At 38.8% G+C, this 21720-nt stretch overlaps 1 protein-coding gene across 1 annotated transcript in view; it reads right to left on the reverse strand.

The window, feature by feature from the left end:
- Positions 1–21720, reverse strand: part of PTCH2 (patched 2) — a gene marked incomplete at both ends in the record, with an annotated part of 59723 nt that overhangs the window by 25209 nt on the left and 12794 nt on the right. The window contains 3 exons of the mRNA XM_081324559.1: positions 2562–2653; positions 4078–4147; positions 4930–5119. Coding sequence (XP_081180685.1) covers positions 2562–2653; positions 4078–4147; positions 4930–5119 — 352 coding nt within the window. The remainder of the gene's footprint in view (positions 1–2561; positions 2654–4077; positions 4148–4929; positions 5120–21720) is intronic.

Genomic DNA, 21720 nt, shown 5'->3' on the forward strand with positions numbered 1-21720 from the left:
GGCAACTTGGAGCTTTCAAAGTATCATTAGCATGAGAATATGTGGTGTTGCCATTTGCTGACAAAGCATAAGTCTCCAGGGCCCCTAACAGACAAACACACTTGTAAACAGAAAGAATGCCGGCAATTGTCCCTGGCCTTCCCTCCCCCTCCCCCGCAGAGGGCTGGTCTCCACAACTTCAGTCTCCCCCTCCCCCCATTCATCCCCCATTTTGTACACCTTAATAGAAACATAATTACAAGGCAGCAGAAGCAATAAAACAAAGCAACTGGGCCTAGAAAATTTGGGGAGGGGACTGATGACAGCAAGTGTTACCCCCAACCCCCTTTGATTTGGAAAGAGGACAAGGAGCGGACTTTGGGGCTGTAGACAAGAGCCCAAAATCTGGGGCAGTGCTGGAGGACATAATATTTCTAGGCTCTCACCCATAGACTGCTATCCTCTTGCATTGAAAGCAGGTGAAAAAGGCACGCTATATTTCCTTTTTCATGTTTTGTTTCATACAAAAAGAAGGTAAACAGTAACACTATCAGGGTAGAAGGGAGCTCTTTCCCTATCCAAATCGACATTACGAAACATTTCCGCCTATGCCTCGGTGTCACATCCATTCTTCAAGAGAGAGGATGCTGAACAGCTTAATTCCTGATATATCTGCCCTGAGATCACTCAGAATGCCCACTGCTTCCTTCCTTATACAAGCAATGATCTTGAATACATTCTGTCATAAACCTAAATATCTTGAAGGCACCAGATGCAAAGTGAGCCTGATCTAAAGTTGTCAAGGAAGAAAGCTATTATCAGACAAGGATCCTATGGTTATCTGTACAGGAAATCGGTAAAGGACAAAATGTTTTCAAAGGAACATTTTAAAGAGGTCTCCTTTCCAGTATCATCAGTTAGACCAGGGGTAGGCAACCTTGGCTCTTTTATGACTCATGGACTTCAACTCCCAGAATTCCTGAGCCAGCATGGCTGGCTCAGGAATTCTGGGAGTTGAAGTCCACGAGTCATAAAAGAGCCAAGGTTGCCTACCCCTGAGTTAGACTGTTCTACAGTCTGCCTGAATTAATCCAACCTTTCCCCTAAGGTGCCCAGGATAATTGAGTTTGAATGTTGTGCCTGAATAGTACACAATTTAAAGAGTAAACCTTTGCAATGCCCTCTTTATGTGTTTGGGCTAGAACTCCCTAGCCTCCATTTTGTAGCCGATGACCATTCCTTATCACAAATATTCAATGAACCCTTCCCTTTTTTAATCAGTGATCTCAAATCAGTAACACTGTCCATCCTTATTGGACATTACTTAGCAAATAGAATCCTGTAATACAGTAAACTAGGAACTGGAAATCCTATATTTAAATTTCTACCATCCACAAACCACCAGGGAAGTCTCCATTTCCTAATTAACTTTCAATAATATATCCTTTAATATTACAGTGCAGACAGTAGTAGCTCACTGTTTATAAAAGGAAAATAGCAATAAAGGGAGGAGACTAAGGGAAGTAGAACAGAAAAGCAGTATGCTGATAGCCAGCAACTTCACTAATCTTCACAATGACAATGTCAGTAGAAGTAGGTTGTGTGGCAGTTTCCTCTGTGAAACTCTGACCATATAAGTTGGTTATCATCGTTATTGTGATTATGTTAGCTAAGTGCTTTGAGTGTTTACGGGAAATGTTTCATAATATTATGAATAATATCAACAACAACCCTTCCTTTCTCCACATTTACAGAAACTGGGTTTTCCCAAACTTCTTAGCCTTGTCAGTTAAGTTCTTTTTTGTTTTTAAATTCCATTTATATCCCGCCCTTCTCCGAAGACTCAGGGCGGCTTACAAGCTTAGCAGTAGCCTTCATTCTATGTATATGCCTGCTTGTTAGGGCTTTCACACACACCCCCAAGCGGCATTATTACAAAGTCAGCTTAATTGCCCCCAACAATCTGGGTCCTCATTTTACCTACCTCGGAAGGATGGAAGGCTGAGTCAACCTTGAGCCTGGTGGGATGCGAACCTGCACTAATTGCAGGCAGCTGGTGTTACTTAAGGAGGCATTAGCCCACTGCTCCACCAAGTTCAAAGAGTTGGGTTCATACTTAGCACATGGTACAAAGCCTATCAATCTGGTTTCATTCTATTCCAATATATTGAAGAAATGCAAAAATAATAATAAAAAATAATAAGTAACCAAATTAAGTTTGTTGCAGAACCCAGCTAGTTAATGGAAGAGCATCACAGTGCTCTCATTAGCTGAGGGATTCTTTGAAAGAAAATACTTTTAGTGAATATTAAATAGAAACATTTAATGGGATAAGTGGGAAATGCAATTAGAGGAGGGCAAGTGTTATTGCATTGCACAATTATTATCCCTATGAAAAAACAAAGCAGTGGTGGCTAATCACATTACATCTTTTCATCGGAGTTATGCAAGGTAAGGGCAGAAAAAACTCTAGCCATAATAGTCACTGCTTAATGAACTGTACCTTTCTAAAAATTAGGGTCCCATCATGTGGCTGCAGGATGAAGGGACAGAATGATATAGCAAAAAAAGCAGACACTTACGGTAGATAAGCAGATCCGCCTTGTAGTTTGGCACCATCCCAGAAACAATCCAGTGGAGTCACAATAACACAAGGGAAGAGCTTCTCAATCATCTGGCAATAAAAAGAATAATAATTATGACACATAAATATAAATTCATGCACCCAGTTCTCATATGTCTATGGGGATTCTTTCCTCTATTTTAATTTATTAACATTTTTTTCATTTTACTGCCTAACTGATTACTTATTCTGCAATTCTTTCTCTACTATTACTAAAATCTAAAAACTTATATTGTTGTTTTGGAATAGAAATTTGCCCTGGGAACCAAGGAGTATCATCTTAAATACAAAGTCTACAATTTAAATAACACCTTACTCTGTAAGATATTGAATGCCAAGTCCTAGCGTTGGCTAGTCAAGTCATGGGAAGTCTTCACTTTAAGGACAGCATCCTGACTAATATGACAGTAATTTGGTGACCTTGTACAAAGGGTCAAACACTGCAGTTTCTTACAATCCAAGCCTAAGTAATATAAAATCCTTTTTAGCAAAGATCAGGCACTGCTGAAAACAAAGAAGGACAAACTATATTTTCCTATTCCACAGAATGGAATGGAGATAAAAATTCACAAGTAGCCGATATCTTGAATAGAGATGAGTGAATATTATTAGAATAAAAAATCCAGCGTATTAAAAAACAATTTCCGAATCCAAAAGGATGACTTGGAAAGCTGCTCTTTTGTGATGGCATTTTAAAAAGATTCCACCTATTCCCATAGCAACCGTAAGATCACCTCTAGAATCTACTCCATTCTCCAGTAAAACCAGGAATCCTCCAGGAAATTACAGTATTCAACAAAGAGAACTTTCCCACATGTTTCACCTCCTTTCTGTAGCTACTACACAATGTTGGGACAAACGGTGTTTGTTTTTGTTTTGCCTGGCAGCTGCATAGATATCTGTTTTAGATCAGTGTTTCTCAACCTGGGCAACTTGAAAATGAGTGGACTTCAACTCCCAGCATTCCCCAGCCAGCCCATGCCAGGTGAATGCTGGGAGTTGAAGTCCACCATCTTCAAGTTGCCCAGGTTGAGAAACACTGCTTTAGATCCTTAGGAGGACATGTTTGTGTAACTGAAAATAGTTGGCCTTTGGAGGTGGGTAAAGGTATTCATGGATGTGTTGTTTTTTTTAAAATCCCATTTATATCCCACCCTTCTCCGAAGACTCAGGGCAGCTTACAATCTAAAGCACAAATCAATGTGCTTAGCAATAGCCTTCATTCTATGTATATGCCTGCTTATTAGGGCTTTTTGCCCCCCCCCCCCAAGCGGCATTATTACAAAGTCAGCTTATTGCCCCCAACAATCTGGGTCCTCATTTTACCTACCTCGGAAGGCTGAGTCAACCTTGAGCCTGGTGGGACTCGAACCTGCACTAATTGCAGGCAGCTGGTGTTATTTAAGGAGGCATTAGCCCACTGCTCCACCAAGGCTCTTGCTTGCAGAGTTCTAGTGATTCCCTTATATACTCACCCGTGCAATCATTCCATTTTCAATTATTGGGACGCCTGATTTGTAGCATATTTTGTTGAGATCCCATGACCTAAGAGTAAGAGCAAAGACAGCGAACATCAGGAAAACAGGAGTTCTGGGAGAGAATTGTCCTAACTAATACAAGGTTTATATGAAGATATTTAAATGAGACTTCAATATATTTCAAGACAATACATTTCTGAAAATCAGATGTTGGACAGAAGACCATGATTTGTATGCCCTATTTATGATTTTGGGGTAGCATGTAGTTAGTAAGTGACTACAGCAGAATATTGAATTAACTAGATCTTGGTTTAATCCAATAACGGGTAATTCTGCAGATCAAGTTTGCTTGTGGTCCATTACTATGGAAAATGCGGTTCAAAGAGCCATAGAAAAGCCCAACTACTTTCCCAGTTGCCGTTAGCAGATAGAAATCTGCAATTATTGCCATCGCCAGCCAATTGATTTGCTGGTGAGTAAGGGATGATAATAGGCATTCTGACTGTCTTGTTGGTAAGTTAATTAGCAAATCAGCTAATCGGCGGGCAATAAACAGTTGATTCTACATCTAGTAGAATTCTGGAAAAAGGAGGAAAATGTCATGGCTTCTTTTGAACCTGCCCAAAATTAGCAGGAGGAAACCAGCCACCTCCAGCAGAACTGCTGAGAGGAAAGGGATGGTGTTACTGAGCTCTACCCAAACAAACAATAAAACTGCCAATTTCCTGCAATGGAAAACCAGAGATCTGCAAATAGGAGAGGGGCTTCTAATCTAATGAATGAATGAAAACAATCCAAAAGAACAATTCTTATTATTAGTGTAATACAGCTGCTCCATTTCAGACTTACTTTCCAAATAATAAGACTTGCACTTTACTAGCAGCCAAAGCAGCTTCAAGATGCATTTCCAAGGCATCTGGAGTTAGAATGTTTTCTCCTTCCTGTTTGGGAGTTTGTATTAGCATCTGGGATGTGTAGAGAGATTCTTCACCAAGCTTTTCTCTTGTGTATCGGAGCTCTTGGCTGACACGACTGCCCTCTGGAGAGAGAGAGAGAGGGAGAGAGGGAGAGAGAGAGAACAATGGAATCAATATACCTTTCTCTTATCTCTGCCCCCGTTAAATCAGTTTTTACATTACCATCAGTCAAGAGATTAAAATTGGGAATATGTTCATATCAAATGCAATTCAGTTCAAGTTTTACGTACTACTAACTTAATTTTAAGGGACGCGGTGGCTTAGTAGGTTAGGACGCTGAGCTTGTCGATCGGAAGGTCGGCAGTTTGGCGGGTCGAATCCCAAGTGCCGCATAACAGAGTGAGCGCCTGTTACTCGTCCCAGCTTCTGCCAACCTAGCAGTTCGAAAGCACGTAAAAATGCAAGTAGAAAAATAGGGACCACTACGGTGGGAAGGTAACAGCGCTCCGTGCGCTTTTGGTGTCTAGTCATGCCAGCCACATGACCACAGAGACGTCCTCGGACAAGCGCTGGCTCTTTGGCTTTGAAACGGAGATGAGCACCGGCCCCTAGAGTCAGAAACGACTAGCACGCATGTGCGGGGGAACCTTTACCTTTACCTTTTTTTTAACTTAATTTTAAAAGTAGTCCTCAACATATACCTACTTGGTTTGTGGTCTTCTGAAGTTACAATAGCCCTGAAAAAAGTGACTTACGACTGGTCTTTGCACTTACGACTGAAGCAGCGTCCCCACAGTCATATGATTAAAATGTGGGTGCTTGGCAACCAGCGTGTATTTACGACTGGTGCAGCATCCCAGGGCCGTGTGATCATCATTGCAACCTTCCCAGCCAACTTCTACCGTAACAAGCAAAGTCAATGGGGGGAGCTAGATTCATTTAATGACATGATTTACTTAATAACTACAGTGAGTCACTTAACAACCATGACAAAAAATACTGTAAAATTGGGCACAACTCACTGTCTTACCTAGCAGTGGCAGTTGTGGTCCCGATTGTGGTAATAAATTGTTAGATGTTTTTGTGCCAGCCATGGCAGTTCCCCAAAAAGGTCATCAGATGGGAGCAAAGAGGCTTCTTTGCTTCCACTGATGGATCAGGGGTCCCAGGCCCCTGCAGCCCCATTGGCAAGAGAATTTTATGGTTAGGGAGGGGCTGAGACCCCCCATAAATACCTCTGCTCGAGGGGCTGCTCTCTATTCTAGTTCTGCTCTCTTCTAGTCTACTTCTGTTCTTTTGTTCTCTCTCACATGCAGGCATGGATGGCTCCATGCCAAGTAATTCTTTCTCTCTAATCTATCGCTAAATAAAGCTTCATATGATTGCATCTCTGCGTGATGCCTTTTACTTGGAAGCACCTTAACGATCCATTGACCTCATGAGACCATCTCACATAAATTGAGGACTACCTGTATTTGTTTCAGATTCAAGATGAATAGTTCAGTAATGCATTTTTCTCATGCTCAGACTTAAAATGCAGATTCAACATTCTAATATATGTCATAGTAAAAGACTTGAGCCATCACAGAGAGTATCTGCACCAAACTAGCATCAATACCACAGTGTCGTATTCGCACAATGTCATTCTTATTGGGTATCCTAGCTGATTAGTAGGATCACTCATCTCAGCCTGCTGAATTGTCCGGTAGATTCCACAGTCTTACCAATGAAATCTAAATCCTTCTCAGCAGTTTTACAACTTTCGTAAAAAAAATTATCTTGGTTGTTTTTCCCTCTTTACATAAGCAAAATATATCAACTAACTAAATGAAATACTTCAGGTCAGCTTAAATCAATTCCATAATCTCTCTTAAAACAAATCCTGCAGATAAGCAAAATGTTTTTCCTAAATTTTTCCCACATTGCATTTTTCAGTCTTTAGGCTCAAGCAAGTTGTCTCTCATCTCTCCAACCCAAAGACTGTCCATTGCAACTTACAGCCATGGTTGCCCCATTTGAAAAAGACTTGGGTTGTAGTTTTTAATTAGAATGTATACGAAGAAAATCTGATCTGATAGTCAGGTTGCTTTGGTAGAATGTCAACAAGACAGATTTATGTACTTTCCAAAACAGACAAACACATAGCATGTACTGAAAATGAGGAGAAAACAGTTATTTTTTCTTTTTTGCAACATGTAAGGATATGCTCATTAGTCCAGGAATTGCTGTAGCTCAGATGGAGCTACTGATTGACTGAAAATCTTTACACTGGCCTGTTGGCCAGCTGGAAAGATTCATGGCGTTCCTTGCCTGTTTGTAACATTCTGAAGTCAGCAGGAATAACTCTCACTGCACAAATGACTTCAAAATGCCTTGAGAACTTGGGGAGTTGAAGCGGCAACATTAAAAAGTGCTATAAATGGAGCTAGACAGAAACAAATGTTAGCTCTGTTGAATCTTGAAAGATATAAGGTAAGAGATGTGCTCAATTCCCATTCTTCTTTGAAAGCAATAGATGGGGGAAAAATTAAATACACCAGCTCCACAGCAGGAGGCTGCAAGAATGTAGACAGCTGGATCAAGCAGATCCAAAACTGGTTCTGATTCACTTCTGCCCTGAAATGGGACCTTCTGTTGGCTACCCCCACTCCTTTTCATCTGCCAAAGAACACCAGATACTTACATTATGATGGAGTTGCCTCAGCAATGCTTTTATCTATGAAGACTCAATAATTTGCAGTCCTAATGTTTTCCAGCTATCCATTTTAAGGGATTGGGATTACTTTTAACTGTGTAATTAATTAAAACTGCCTAAAATACACAAATTAAGAAATGCATAATGTTAAATGCACCTAGCATTTTACATTTCTAAATTTGACAAATGTAGTTTCAACAGTTATCAACTCTCTCCCTTCCTTTCCAATTATTTTTCCACTAACATTCACCTGCCAAATTGTCTTCCTCCATTGTGGAGGATCTTTCATCTAAAGAAAATATTGGGCAAAAGCATAATGCAAGGCAGCAATTTCTGTGGGCTGGGCCTAGGAATTGGCCCTTATGCATCTCCCACAACAGATTTCAGCTTTAGTGGTTATGGTGTTTTCTGTTTGTGTTTTAAATAAAAGCATAAAGGTATGGTAAGACAAGTGGACAGTAAAGAGGACAAACTTGATGGGGAATTCTATCAAGTTCCGTTATCAACGCAACAAAAAAAAACTTTGCTTGAGTCTAAATTATGGGGAAGATTACAAACACCTCAGATAGACCCCCCCTCCAATCACATAAATCTAAAAAAAGAGAGGGGAAACACAATTAGATTTGCACAATTACATTACTATTGTCATGGTTCCGACTAACAACAACTATATATAAATAAAGAGTTTCATGGACTCTATTTCCTAATCTGGTTTACCTTGTAGAGTCGCAAGGAATCTTACATATGCAGAACACAATGTGGCCATTAATTTTGTGACATTGAAAATTGACTATTGTACATTGTAGTGTTTCAGGATTCACAGAAATGGTATAAGAAATGAGAGTTTTTATGCTGTAAAGTGAAACAGGATGGATTTCAAAGAGCAAAATACTTATTTGTATCAAGAGAGGTACAATGTACTTTGGAACTGTAGAAAACTTTAATGGTGACCTCCTACAAGATGACTCTTCTTCTTGTCCATCAAATTCACATAAAAGTAGTCTCTTAGACATTCTTATGTCAAGGTGCCTAAAAGCTAGTACAGGCAGCCCATTTCTGACCTCTGCCTAGGCACCCAAAACTGTGCCATTCCAATATCTTATCTCTTTAAAAATAGACAGCTTTCAATGATGGACCTTTGCTCTCTCAGAAATAACTGTGAGAGCATAAGATAAACAACTTCAAGTTGTAAACTTAAAACACGCCCCCCCAAACTGTCTGAAAGTATGCTGCCAATCCCACTTTGCCACCAGATTTGAAGAGTGGTGGGGGTTGAGATTTTTTTTAAATATTAAAGTGGAAGTGACTTGCCTCCAGAAATTTCCTGCTTTCTTTCCCATTCTTAATACTCCTAAAATCCAATCCACACATTCTAGAAGGGTGATGGCATCCGGTATAGTTTTCTAGCTAGTTAAAGCAATGTGTTATAGCCCAAGACTTGAGAAGTTGTAACCTTCATGGCTCTCTCTGTAGTTAATCCTCTGTTCAGTTTCCTGGGCCCTAAATATTCTTACAAATCTCTTCTTGAGATTTGTAGCTGGTGGTTTCAGTTATGTGTCTTTGGGCAACTCATTCCCCTTTGACTCTGCCTCCACTCATATTTAAATGGGGATCACTTACTGGGGAACAGAGCAATACCATTCCTGTTGCCTACCATTAGCAACATTGCTGGCCCTCTTCTAGATGCTCCCATAATAGTGTTGATTTCTCCAATGAAGTAACACATGTACAGCTAGGTACTTCATCTCAAAACAAACATAATGACTTAGATTAGAACCAACACTGCTCTCCTTATCCCTCCACCAGGGTCAAGATTTGCTGCATTGCATCTTAATGAAGTAGGAGGGGGATGTCTGCTAAAACATCTTGCCAATTTATCATAGAAACCCATGAATATCACAGATGAGTTTAGAATATATTTTGGAAGCGCAGTGAATTCAGGCTGTGAAATGCCCAAGTCTCTGGTCTTATTGTCATCCTGGACAAACTGAGAGTGCACCTGGCACAGACATATATCCTCTGTGGCTGCATGTTGCTTGGTGTAAAAGATGAAAATGGACAGTTAAAGCAGCAGTTCAGAACTATTCAACTAACTGTTCCGTCTTCTCATTAAAATGCATCTCCCTCATATTCTTCCCAGGATCCCCATGTTGAAGATATTATTTTAAGCTACTTCTTATAAAACTATATTTCTTCACTTTGCTATAAAATCAGTTACTTTAGGGTACAAGCAACTTTATATTCCTTTTGTAAATTCACTTTATTATTTTAAAGGGACTGACCTTCATTTCAAAGCACCCCCACAAAAATGACACAATTCCTATGTTTTTGGAGAATGGTCCTACTGTTACACCAATCCCAAACCATTTAAATCTACAAAACAAGTATGTTTTTTATTAATTTGTACCATATTGTAAGGGCACAACTGCTCTTTTATTTTATGTAGACAAGGAGAGCTCAAGGCACAGAACTTCCAAGACTGAATTCTATTCTGCATCATATTCTCCCAGTTTCATGTCTAATGCTCTGTTTTCTTAGTCTGCTAGAAAACATACACAACACACATAGTAGACACATTTCAATTGCTAAAATGCTACAAAAGCTGTTAACAGAATTTCACTGATAAAGCAATTTTCTAATTAAAGTTAGCTTATTCAGAAAGATCAGTAACAAAGAAATATTATGCATCCTCACTAGCTACAAATTTTAGGGTTCATTACTGAGTACGAAAACCATATTGTGAAAAAAATCAAAATCAAAATCATGATGCAAGTACGCCTTGTGGAAGAGTGATGGTCACAACAAAAGTATTGCACTAGAAAAGTCCTTAGTAATAATCAAGTTGCTACTCAACCTACCAATAATTCAGCTAAATTAAAATAAAGATAACCTAAATATCTGTATTGTTTACAGCAAAGGTTTTTGATTATCAGGGCATTTCATTATCAGGGCATTTATCTTTGGCATAACTATTTAAAAACATTTTTAGATTTGTTAATAAGGACATTAACAAAAACTATAATTTAATAATTATTTTGGGCTAATGTTGACCTGTTAGATGAGATTCTTTAACAAGGATTATGGTATATACTGTATCTTCTAATAAAGATAGCCTTTGTTTTTATGATAATCTCATTGCTGAAGAGCTACTATTTTGTGACTTTTCAGTATAAACTATAATTCTAATATTTTGCATTAGCTGAATTTTTTTTAAAGAAAAAGCTCTCCATCTCTCCCTCCCTCCCTCCCTCCTTTTTCGCAAAGATACTCCTGGGATGCCAGTAAGGGAGGATGCCATGCCAAGGAACGTAGGGAGGGGATAGACACACTACATCCTTCTGAGCTGGAGGGGAAGCATCAGACTCAGAATCCAAACCATTCCAGGCTGTTTGGGAGGCAAAACACCAGGAGTCATGCTGCGCTATGCTGATCTTGACTAGGCCACCCAGGAGGAAAACCACACATGCAAAACCAGAATCTGAGGAAGGGCGGAGAATATGTTCAGTCCAAATTTTAAAGCCACAGGCAAAGATGGATCCCAAAATTTAAAAAAATCCATCCTGATGGGCTTTAAGTATAGAATCTCATTAACAACGGCTTGGATATGGTTTTATGTTGTACAATGGCCAGGGCAAAAATAAGCATGGAGAGAGATTGGCATGCACACAGTCCCTCCCTTTGGCATAAAAAACTGGCTTAACTTTGCCCTTCTCATTATCTGCATTGTAGAAAAACTCCTGAACTGAGCTAGCCTTGTTTTTGCTCTTAGGTGAGTAATGGTGGTTTAAGAGACACTAGAGGCATTTATTTCTTTATTACACCCTTTGTAGTAAAATATATATAGAGAGCATCTGCAAGCGTTGTGAAGAGGAAAGAGAGGGGGGGGGCTATTCTTATAATTAAGTTTAATTTGGAGCAGGAAAATCTGAAGCTTCAAAGTGGATTGAGGAAGCCTCAAATTCCAACACCTTAATTAACCAGGGAGCAGCATGAAAAGGCAAGGCAAACTGAGAGAAGCTGCCAAGTATGCTTATATGGAGCACTCTCCTCTCTGACAGAAAGGGAGTTAAACCAGGAACTGTCAGTCATTGTACACCCTCCCCTTCCACATCTGCTGCTGTTCACCTCCCCTATACTGAGAAAACTGCTTTGTTTGATGCAAAATTGAGAGAGGAGGTTCTAGGATCCAATGAGGTAGCAACAGCAAGCATGTTAATGAGAAGCCCTATGCAAATTCTTTGTTATTCCAATTAACAAAGGAACCCCTCTCCTTTTTCATGCAAAAGAGCCTCTTCCTCCAGGATCAAACCTCAATTGTATTTCTGCTGAGTATTAGATTGGATTATCTCTCATTCCTCTTCCATACATTGCACACATAAACTCAGGAGAGATACTATAACCCATTCCCACAGCCTCTCCAAAATTAAGTTTCCTCATCCAAGAGAAGCAGGGATACAAATATTATGCCTGTAAACTGTAGACATCTTGGATCCCAACTATGCAGTGCATCACACAGGATTTGCACCTGGATTTGTTATTGCAGACCTACTGCAAGAATCTGTTTTGAAACCTTGCTTGCTACAGAGTATTGTTAGATGCTACACTACATTTTATTCTTGCAAAGCCATAGCACGCCACAGCCTGTGATTCATTACATGGGACTATTATGTGGCCATTCACAAAAGCATCCTAACAGATTCTGGGACAACCCAATCAACTATCTTACCCAGCTGAGAAATGGACAGTTGTATAACTGAATTGCAGATGAGATCAATTACTGTTGTTGACAAAAGCAGTGTTTCAGTTAACACCATCTTTCTCCTATCTTTCTCCCCTTGAATACTGCATAGCAAAGCCACTTCTCCGGCAGTGAAACTTCACAATTATCCCTATAATTATAGGTTCTTGAATAAACTGCTGGACACCTTCTCTTTCCTGGGTGGGCCACCCAAATGAGTCCCCTTAATAGACCCTCCTGTTTTGTTTCCAAACCACCTATAAGAGTCCAAATTAAAGAAGATAGGTTAAGAGTTTTTATAGTTATTGGTCCCCCTGGCAAGGGAAACTAAAGAGAAGAATAGCAAAGGAAAGGAATATTGTAGCCTTACAAACATTCTTTGCTATTGAGTACTAAAGCAAGGGTCTTAGAGCCCAAGATCAGATGAAGGTAATTAGAAGGAAGTATCTCTGTTACTCTTTTACAAGCAGAGACATTCACATAGACGTTTGGCAATTAAACTGACCCCTGAAGTTTGTTTTAATTAGGGCTGATGTTATTCTGCTTATTTATATTTTAATAGTGCTAAGCCTCCTTGAGCACGTTTTTGGCATATAAGCAAAATATAAATGCCATATCTAAACAATGAAAATAATCAATTGGCAACTCTTCTCCAAGAACAAATGTGAAATATTTGTGTGTAAGTATAATTACCATATCTAGGGTTCCAAAAATCTAGATGACAACTACATAACAGCAAAGATACAAGAAAATTTGCTGCTTGGATTTTTATAGCCCAAATATGGAAGACCTAGAGTAATTTAGAACCACAGCATAGGCCAAAGATTTAAATCCTTTTCCTAACATAATCCTCCTCTAGATATTTATTTATTTATATAATAGCACCTTGGTACTCAATTGCTTTAAAACTCATCGAATTTAGTATTCGATGCATCTTGACATGAAAATTTTTATCTCGGTAATCATTGTTTGTTTGGTACTCAATGCACAAGCCAGAACATGTTGGTGTCAGTTGCCTTGTGACTCATTATACTATTCCTTATGGGAAAATTTGTTTGGCACTCATCGGTTTTGGTACTCATCATACCTCCTGGAACCAATTAATGATGAGTATCAAGCTACCATTGTATTTCTCATTTTTAGATCGCCCAGATTCCTATTTCTACCACCAATAAATGTTCATTAAAAAGAAATAATGCCCAATAATATATTGTTTCACACAACCTAGTTTATGGTTAAATTATCAGAGCTGTCTTAGCTCCTGCTGGACTTTGCCTGTGCACAAGCAGGCAGGAAACATGCACTTTGGGTTCTGATCTTTAGTTGGTATAAAAGAACTAATGTTCTACTCAGAGACATAGAACACATTTTATTTTCCATGCGTGGATTGTTGGGGAGCCTAGAAATGGTGAGGGAAGAGGAAATCTCATGCTACAAATATGTTCCAACCCGGAAAATATATGTTTAGAACAGCGATGGCGAAACCTTTAGAGACCGAGTGCCCAAACTGCAACCCAAAACCCACTTATTTATTGCTGGGTGCCAGGTGGGTGTGGTCTACTGGGTGGGTGTGGCTGTGGTGGTCATGGAAGATTGGGTGGGTGTGGCCAAGGTGGATGTGGTCACCGCAATGTCGCTCGTGGGGAGGGACACCTGTGGGGGGTGGGCAGGGTTGGGGGAGATCCAGGAGGTCTCTGGTAGGTGTGGTGGTAGGCAGGAGGCTCATCCTGTGGGATAAGGCGAGGCAGGGTGAGGATGCCATGGCCATGAGGCAAGGCAAGGGCTGGGGCGGCTGCTGCCTGACACCATCAGCCCTCGCACACAGAAGCCAGTGAGCACATGGGGGCCGATGGTGTCTGTCAGTAGCCACAGCCTGCCGGCCCCTCAACCGGCACACTCTGGGGTTAGGGTTAGGGTTGGGGTTCAGCAGTTCAAAGAAGCCGTCTCTGAGATAGATGGTTGGCCGACAGCTGAGGAGGCAATGCAGTGGGTCGTGCCTGGGAAAAGGAGAGCATGCGAGGCCAGGAGGGATGGGGTGGGGGTGGGAGGGAAACCAGCCATGCTGGGATGCATCTGGCCATGTGGACCTCGGCAAGTTAGCATGCGGCTGGTTGAAGAGGGATAGTTGCCACCTCTGAGGCATGGCGCAGGTGCCCACAGAGAGGGCTCTGCGTGCCGCCTCTGGCACCCGTGCCATAGGTATGCCACCAGTGGTTTAGAATGTCCAAAAAACTAAAATTTTAATCTAGAAAGAAAAGCTATTACTAAAATGAAGATGGGATTGTTAACATGTGATAAGCACTAATATGTGCCCATGGTTCCCAGGCAACAGATTTGGATGATAGGAAACGTATCTTAATCTTTTCAAATATTGTAATTTTAGCATTGGAAAAAATGCTGTATTCCCTGAGAAAGGAAAAAATCCAGCACTGCATCTTCCAGTTTAAAAGTGCAAGGAAACTCAGTGGGGAAGCTGGCATGAAGTCAGAAGTTACTCCCATTCCCGATGCTTTTTTGCCCACCCAAGGTCATTTATTTAGTTTAATGTTTAATGAAGAGAAGGACTAGGGGTGACATGATAGCAATATCCAATATCTCAGAGGTTGCTACAAAGGGGCTGCCACAAAGAAGAGGGAGTCAAGCTATTCTCCAAAGCTCCTGAAGGCAGGACAAGAAGCAATGGATGGAAACTAATGAAAGAGAGAAGCAACCTAGAACTAAGAAGAAATTTCCTGACAGTTAGAACAATTAAGTTGTGAATGTTCCAACACTGGAAGTCTTTAAGAAGAGACTGGACAACCATTTGTCTGAAATGGTATAGGACTTCCTGCCTGAGCAGGGGGTTGGATTAGAAGACCTCCAAGGTCCCTTCCAACTCTATTATTGTTGTTGTTGTTGTTGTGATGATGTTTAGGTGAGGAAATATCTCTGAAACAATAACCCAGAGGGTACAGGCTGTCTAATATACCAGTAAAACTCTTGTAGTCATGCTGTTTAACTGGGCAAATCAGTGCATCATAGAGCAACAATTTTTGAACCAAAGGCTAACTTACAAAAATATGTCCAAAATGCACTATTTATAAAATACAAATAAGGCTTCTTCATTTAAATAACACATGACATTTTCTGTGTTTAAATAATTTTAACTGCATAATATACCATGAATATACAGTATATGAAGAACAGTTGAAAAATCTTTTATTACCACCATTGTAGACTTTCCCCCTTCTTTAATGTGTCTTTTTTCTTTTTAAAATTTTGTAAAAATATTTTAAAATGCATATGTTGCTTAAAAAGTCTTTGATTTCTAAGATACTGTACAAGTTGATGCAGTCATTCCTAAACCTGGTAGAAATCACTATCTGTTGGAATAAGAAATTGAGCACACAGAAGCTTCAATAAGTGGTCCAAATTGCTTTTTTGTTATGCAGAAGTACTAAATTGCCCTCAATGAGACTGCATTTTGAAAGCATTTTTAATTCCCAAGTGTGAAATTTGTGATATTCTCAGCCCAGAGGAAGACAGTCTTATAATGACAGTCTGATAAATTACATGTTTAGAAGCAAGAATAATTTGTTATATTTATAACTTACAACATCTATAAAAAATAGGTTGACTTGATTTATATTATATAAATTCAGGGTATATTGTATAAGATGAAAACTGAAATATTTGCTGAGGAGTAGCAGCAAACAGCCTAACATTCCTAAGAAAGCCAGCATTCTCACTTGGAGCATTCAAGGATTTTCTCTGAGAGAGTAGAGAATACAAACAAAATCCTTGTTTTGCTCATCCAATTGCTTTGGGTTTTAATAGGAGAGTGCTTTCCTTTCAAAATCTTCAGAAAAAGTCATTGGTATAATTAATTTTTAATTTTCCATTATTTTTAAAACCACTTAGCTTGATTGCAAAACAGAGAAGAAACAGGATAAACACAAGAAATAGATAACTAGGTATACAGATCCACAACCTGCAATCCCTCTATCTGTATCTGATCCCATTTTCCAGCTACTTCATTTCAGAGCTACATGGCTGACTCCCAGACCTGAGTCACAAAACAGTAGTAACAACAGTTATTCAAGATAGGAGCTGCTTGCATTAAGAGTAATGTCTTAATTTTATATTAAAAAGCCTGGCACTGCCACATAACATCTGAACATACTGTGTCTTAGGCAACCATCTCATGATGATATTACGTCACTATTGTGATGACTATATATTCCTGCCACTTCAAGAGCAGAATTCACTATTTATACAAAATTACTACAAGGTTTGTATCAAGGCAGTCTCAATAATCAAAATGAAGATATTGGAATCTAAAGTTCCTATCTGTGGCAATTCACTTGATTACATTTGCTCTGCTTTTCCTCCTGCAAATATTTGTATCCTGGAAATATGCTACTTATTCATGGCATTCAAAATTTTATGAACTGTTAAATACTAAAAGTAGTACATCATATATATAGTATCTTGTATTCTGCAGTTTTCCAGTTCAGTAAATGATACTGATTTAAAATAAAATAGTATTATATTAGTCTATAGCAATCTGGAAAATATGTTTCTTATCTGGATCTTAGGGATGTTCAGAGCTGTTTTGAGTCAATTGAATGCATTCACTTTTCTCCTTCTACAATTCCACATTTTCAAAAGAATAAACCCAAATCCAGGCCTTAGTCTAAAAGCTGAAGATAATTCTTACTGCTTTGTGCTCAAGTTCCAGCTGGGATCTTTCACAGCATTTGCCAGAAGAAAGGCTTCAGTGATCAGATCCCAGCAGCTGAGTGAACTCATTTGAATTGGGAGGAACAATTTTCAAAGCTAGCATGTCTGGAATAGATAGAAACAATCTGAACTGTTCTTGAAGTGAGTAGTGCTCGAACCAACACAAGTTTAAGGAAGTTTAGTTGAGAAAAAAAAGATTTCGTTCATATGCTGTACTAAGCCCTGGGGTATTAAAACCATGTTTTTTCTTAATAAATCACAAGTGGTTGGATTAACACATTTTAAGCCAAAAATAAACAAATTACATTATAGTTTAGCGAAATGTGTGAATTGAATCACATTCAAAATAGGCAGGTTTAACCAACAAAGTGAGTTAAGAATATGATAAAAAATGAACATATTTAGAAAATATTCAGTTTGAGCCCTTATAAATAGAAGAGCACTGACAAAGACATCCCCAAAACAACGCTGAAGATGTTACCTAGCTTGGTAATGAAACATTCGGCAACCAACCAACTCGGAGAACGAACCCTCATCCTACATCCGAACTACAGATATTCGCCACTATTGCACATTCAATTTAAATTGTCATTCCAAAACACATGGGCTGTTCTTTCAGATTTGGATAAGGCATTCCTGTAGTAGTAGTAGTAGTAGTAGTAGTAGTAGTAGTAGTAGTAGTAGTAATAATAATAATAATAATAATAATAATAATAATAATAATAATAATAAAGCTCTTGCTTCTCAGCATCTTAATGCTCTCAACTATAGTGTCATCTCAAACTATCTCTATGAACTGGGAAAGTGAATGTACCTTGTTATCATGATTCAATTACTACACAGGGGACTATTTTTTTCTGGAGATGGGATTTGATATGCTTTGTAGTATTTTAACATCTATTGAGGAAATATGCCATAGAGAGTTGAATTTATGATGAAACTAAATTCCATTCTTAGGTTGAGATTTATTGAGTGTGAGCTAGACCAGGGGTCCCCAATCCCCAATCTGTGGACCAGCACTGGTCCGTGGCATGCCAGCAACTGGGTCCGCACAAACAAGCTAAGCCCCATCCACAGGATGCAGGCAGCACACAAAACCACACACCCTCCGGTCCACAGAAAAACTTCTCTCATGGAACTGGTCCCTGGTGCTTAAAAGGTTGGAGACCTCTGAGCTAGACAATTTGCCTGCTTTAGATTGAAGAGTTTTACAATTTGATATCTTTGTCCGCAAAGTCTCAGACGGCCTCAGTGACTAAGAAGTATCTTTCTCCTGCATTGAGTGGAACAGCAGGAATTCCTTGACAGAAAATCCTTAGCCATTATAACTGATTCTCAATATGCTAGTTTGTTGCAATGTGCTCAACCAAGAACTGCCTCAATATCAGTTTAGAAGACTCAGCTAATGCAATGCACAGCAAGTAGAATGCTTAATAGAACATTAATGAACACATTGATCCAATGCCAGGAATTGCATATTGACTAGCTATTCATTATCAGTTATAGGGTTTTCATACTGAATTACAAGAGTTTAAATAGAACAAGAATATCTTTTAAAAAAAACACTGCATTACTTATACAGTGGTACCTTGGTAGTGATTGTTAATTGGCTCCAGGAGCCACGATAACTATTAAAAACAGTGAGTACCAAACAACTTTTTCCCATAAGGAATAATGTAGTGAGTCACAAGGCAGCCAACATCAACAAATTCTAGCTTGTGTGTTGAATACGAAACAATGAGTACCAGGACAACATTTTTGTGTCAAAATGCATTGAGTACCAAATTAATCAAGTTTCAAAGCAGTTGAGTAGCAAAGTACCATTGTAAGACATATTCAAAATAAGAAGATTGCATTTATGAAGTCCCAGTTAGCATTTTGACAACTTATTAAGATTATGTAATTTAGAATTGCTTCATGGAATGGAGTGGAGGAGAACCGCTTCGCGTTGATTATTATCCCATGGCTGTGAACACTGTACACATCATTTTTATCCATGGTTAATGCAACTGTTTACTCAGTTGACTCTATATTCTAGTTTCACATGGCACAGTGTACTGAACCACTCTGACTACAAAAGCTAGGTTTAATTATTTGCCTAGTAGCACCTAGTTGACATTGGTTGATTTAAAAAGTTATGGATGGTCAGAGCTGCTTAGTACTTAGATGGGGGACCACTGGGAATTCCAGTGTTGCTTGGCAAATCACTTCTATAAAACTGCTAAGAAAATAAATCTATGTATGTGCAAATATTTTTGCTTAGATACACTCCATGAATAGGTGTGCCAGAGAAGTGGGAGAAACCAGCTAAAATTTTAGCATTTGATGTACTTTTCAATGAAAGTCAGGATTTTCTCAAGGCAATTACAACTTTATTGAACAATATAAGAGCTCCTAATACAGGCATCATTCAATTTACAAAGCTTAAAAGAAAAGGTGTACTAAAGAGAAAAGCATTTTTACTTTAAATTCTTAATTCTGCTAAAGCAATTCTGTTCACTTATGTTCAGCATAAGCATCAGAATTGGAAAGACTCAGTCACAAAATATTTGAAGTTACCAAGAGCCAGTTGCCTAAATTTCCTACTTCCTGTTAGATTGCCTATATTTATATGTACATTATATTTGTATGTATCCTGGGGGAACTACTCCTTTTGTCCAAGAATCTAGAGCACTGATCTCTACTGCCACTTATCCAAATTTCCCTATTTAAAGAATATATCCAGATGAACCTTTCAGAAGATATTGATTTAGTGGAAAAGAAATCAAAAACTTTCCTTGGACACAAAACCTTTCAGCATTCTAGGTATCACAGCTATCAAACATAACACAAACCATAAACAGCCCCCCAAAATTAAAGCACTTATAAAGCGCATCTAATTCCATTTGCTAAGTGGTATTAATTCAAGCATATCATATCTCCATAAAGCCCAGAGAGAATCCTTATAATGTTATTGAAACAGATTTGTTATAGCTAAATCTCTACAAACTGTCACTTGATTGACTAAATACTAAACTGATCATTTCTATTGTAGAGCTAGCCATGTGCTAGCGAAAATCTATCAGACTTTCTGCAAGATGCTACACCATTCATATACATGAATGCATCTTGTGAATTTAGAGATGGCATTAGAAGAAAACTAGAGCATCTCCAAGAACATTGTCTACAAAATGTATGTTGGAAAAGTAAATGGAAATATAAACATTCTGATACTTGATACTTTTGTCTTTATCTAGTCCCGAGGGTGGTAATGATTTGATGAACCCAGAGAGAGATATGGAATAATACCCTATGCTCTTTTGGTGGCATTATATTTTTTTATTCTATAAAATTTTGAGTTGGCTTTTAAAAAAATCATTTTTAGGTTCTTTGTTCATTATTGATATTTGATCCTGAAGACTACAAAAAAGAGCAGAATCCCCTTGGTAGTAATCTTCTTTTTCTTTATGTCAATTGCCTCTTCTAAGCTAAGAAAGGCACAGCACAGTTATTTTCATTTTGCTGTGATCAGAGTTCCCTGTCTGCTTGGGCAAGAAAGCAAGAATATAGAGATATTTCTATGGATGAGATGTAGTGGCAAAATATGGGAAAGGATACACTTTAAATAAAACAGGCGGTCATAAATAGTGATTCACCAAGACAAACATAAGCCACCATCTAGGCAGAAAAAGCATCCACTTTTGTTGCTACTTGGAGCTAAGGAACTGTGGAATTGTTACTGATTGGCAATGTACAAGGTAGAGTGTCTGTTTTTCACTTGATGAGGCATATTTATGCAGATCTGATTTTCAAGATACACAGCAAGAATAGAAAGCACAGCCTTCTAGGTCAGGCTTGATCTTTACAGGATGGTCTCTCCCTAAGGACATCTGCCTGTTCTACTAGATCAGATAGGGTACGCATGCTCCTACTTCAGTCCTAAAATGATGCCATTTTATGGGACCTAGGCAGCATGGCTTTTCCATGGCAATCCCTGGCCTATGGAACACCCTCCCCCTGATGTTTGGCAGGTCTCCACCCTTTCAACTTTGCAAAAAGCACTCGAGACCTGGGCTTTTCCTTCAATCGCTGGAATAGGTTTAAATGAACTTGTGAGCTGTACAGTTCTGCTATGGTGCCAAGTCTTACGGTTTAACTGTAATATATTTAATTGTAAAGAAGTGTTGTTTTATTTTTTTGGTTGTGAGCCACCCAGAGTTTGGTACACGATGGGCTGCTATATAAATGTTTTAAATAAATGACCAGAATAACGAAGAGTTCACAATATAAATAAAGGAAAAATATTAAACACAGTACATAATGTTTAAAGTAAACAAGATAATGTGCATTTTGAAGACAAAGTAAATTATTTTTTCATATTTATAAATGCTTTGCCAAAGCCCAAGTGCACTTCTTATTAAAAGTTTGTGAAAGTTTAACTTGGGTAAACATAGAAAAATGCAAAATCACGGAATACTGCTTTTCCCCCCCTCAGGCTAAAATTGGCTTACATTTGGTCCTCAAGTATCTGCAACCAACATATTCTTTTTTGCTCTTTATTCCTGGTTTTAGCTAACTTGCTTACCTTT

This window comes from Vipera berus, assembly GCF_964194415.1.
Source record: "Vipera berus genome assembly, chromosome: 3".
In the NCBI taxonomy this organism is placed as follows: domain Eukaryota; kingdom Metazoa; phylum Chordata; class Lepidosauria; order Squamata; family Viperidae; genus Vipera; species Vipera berus.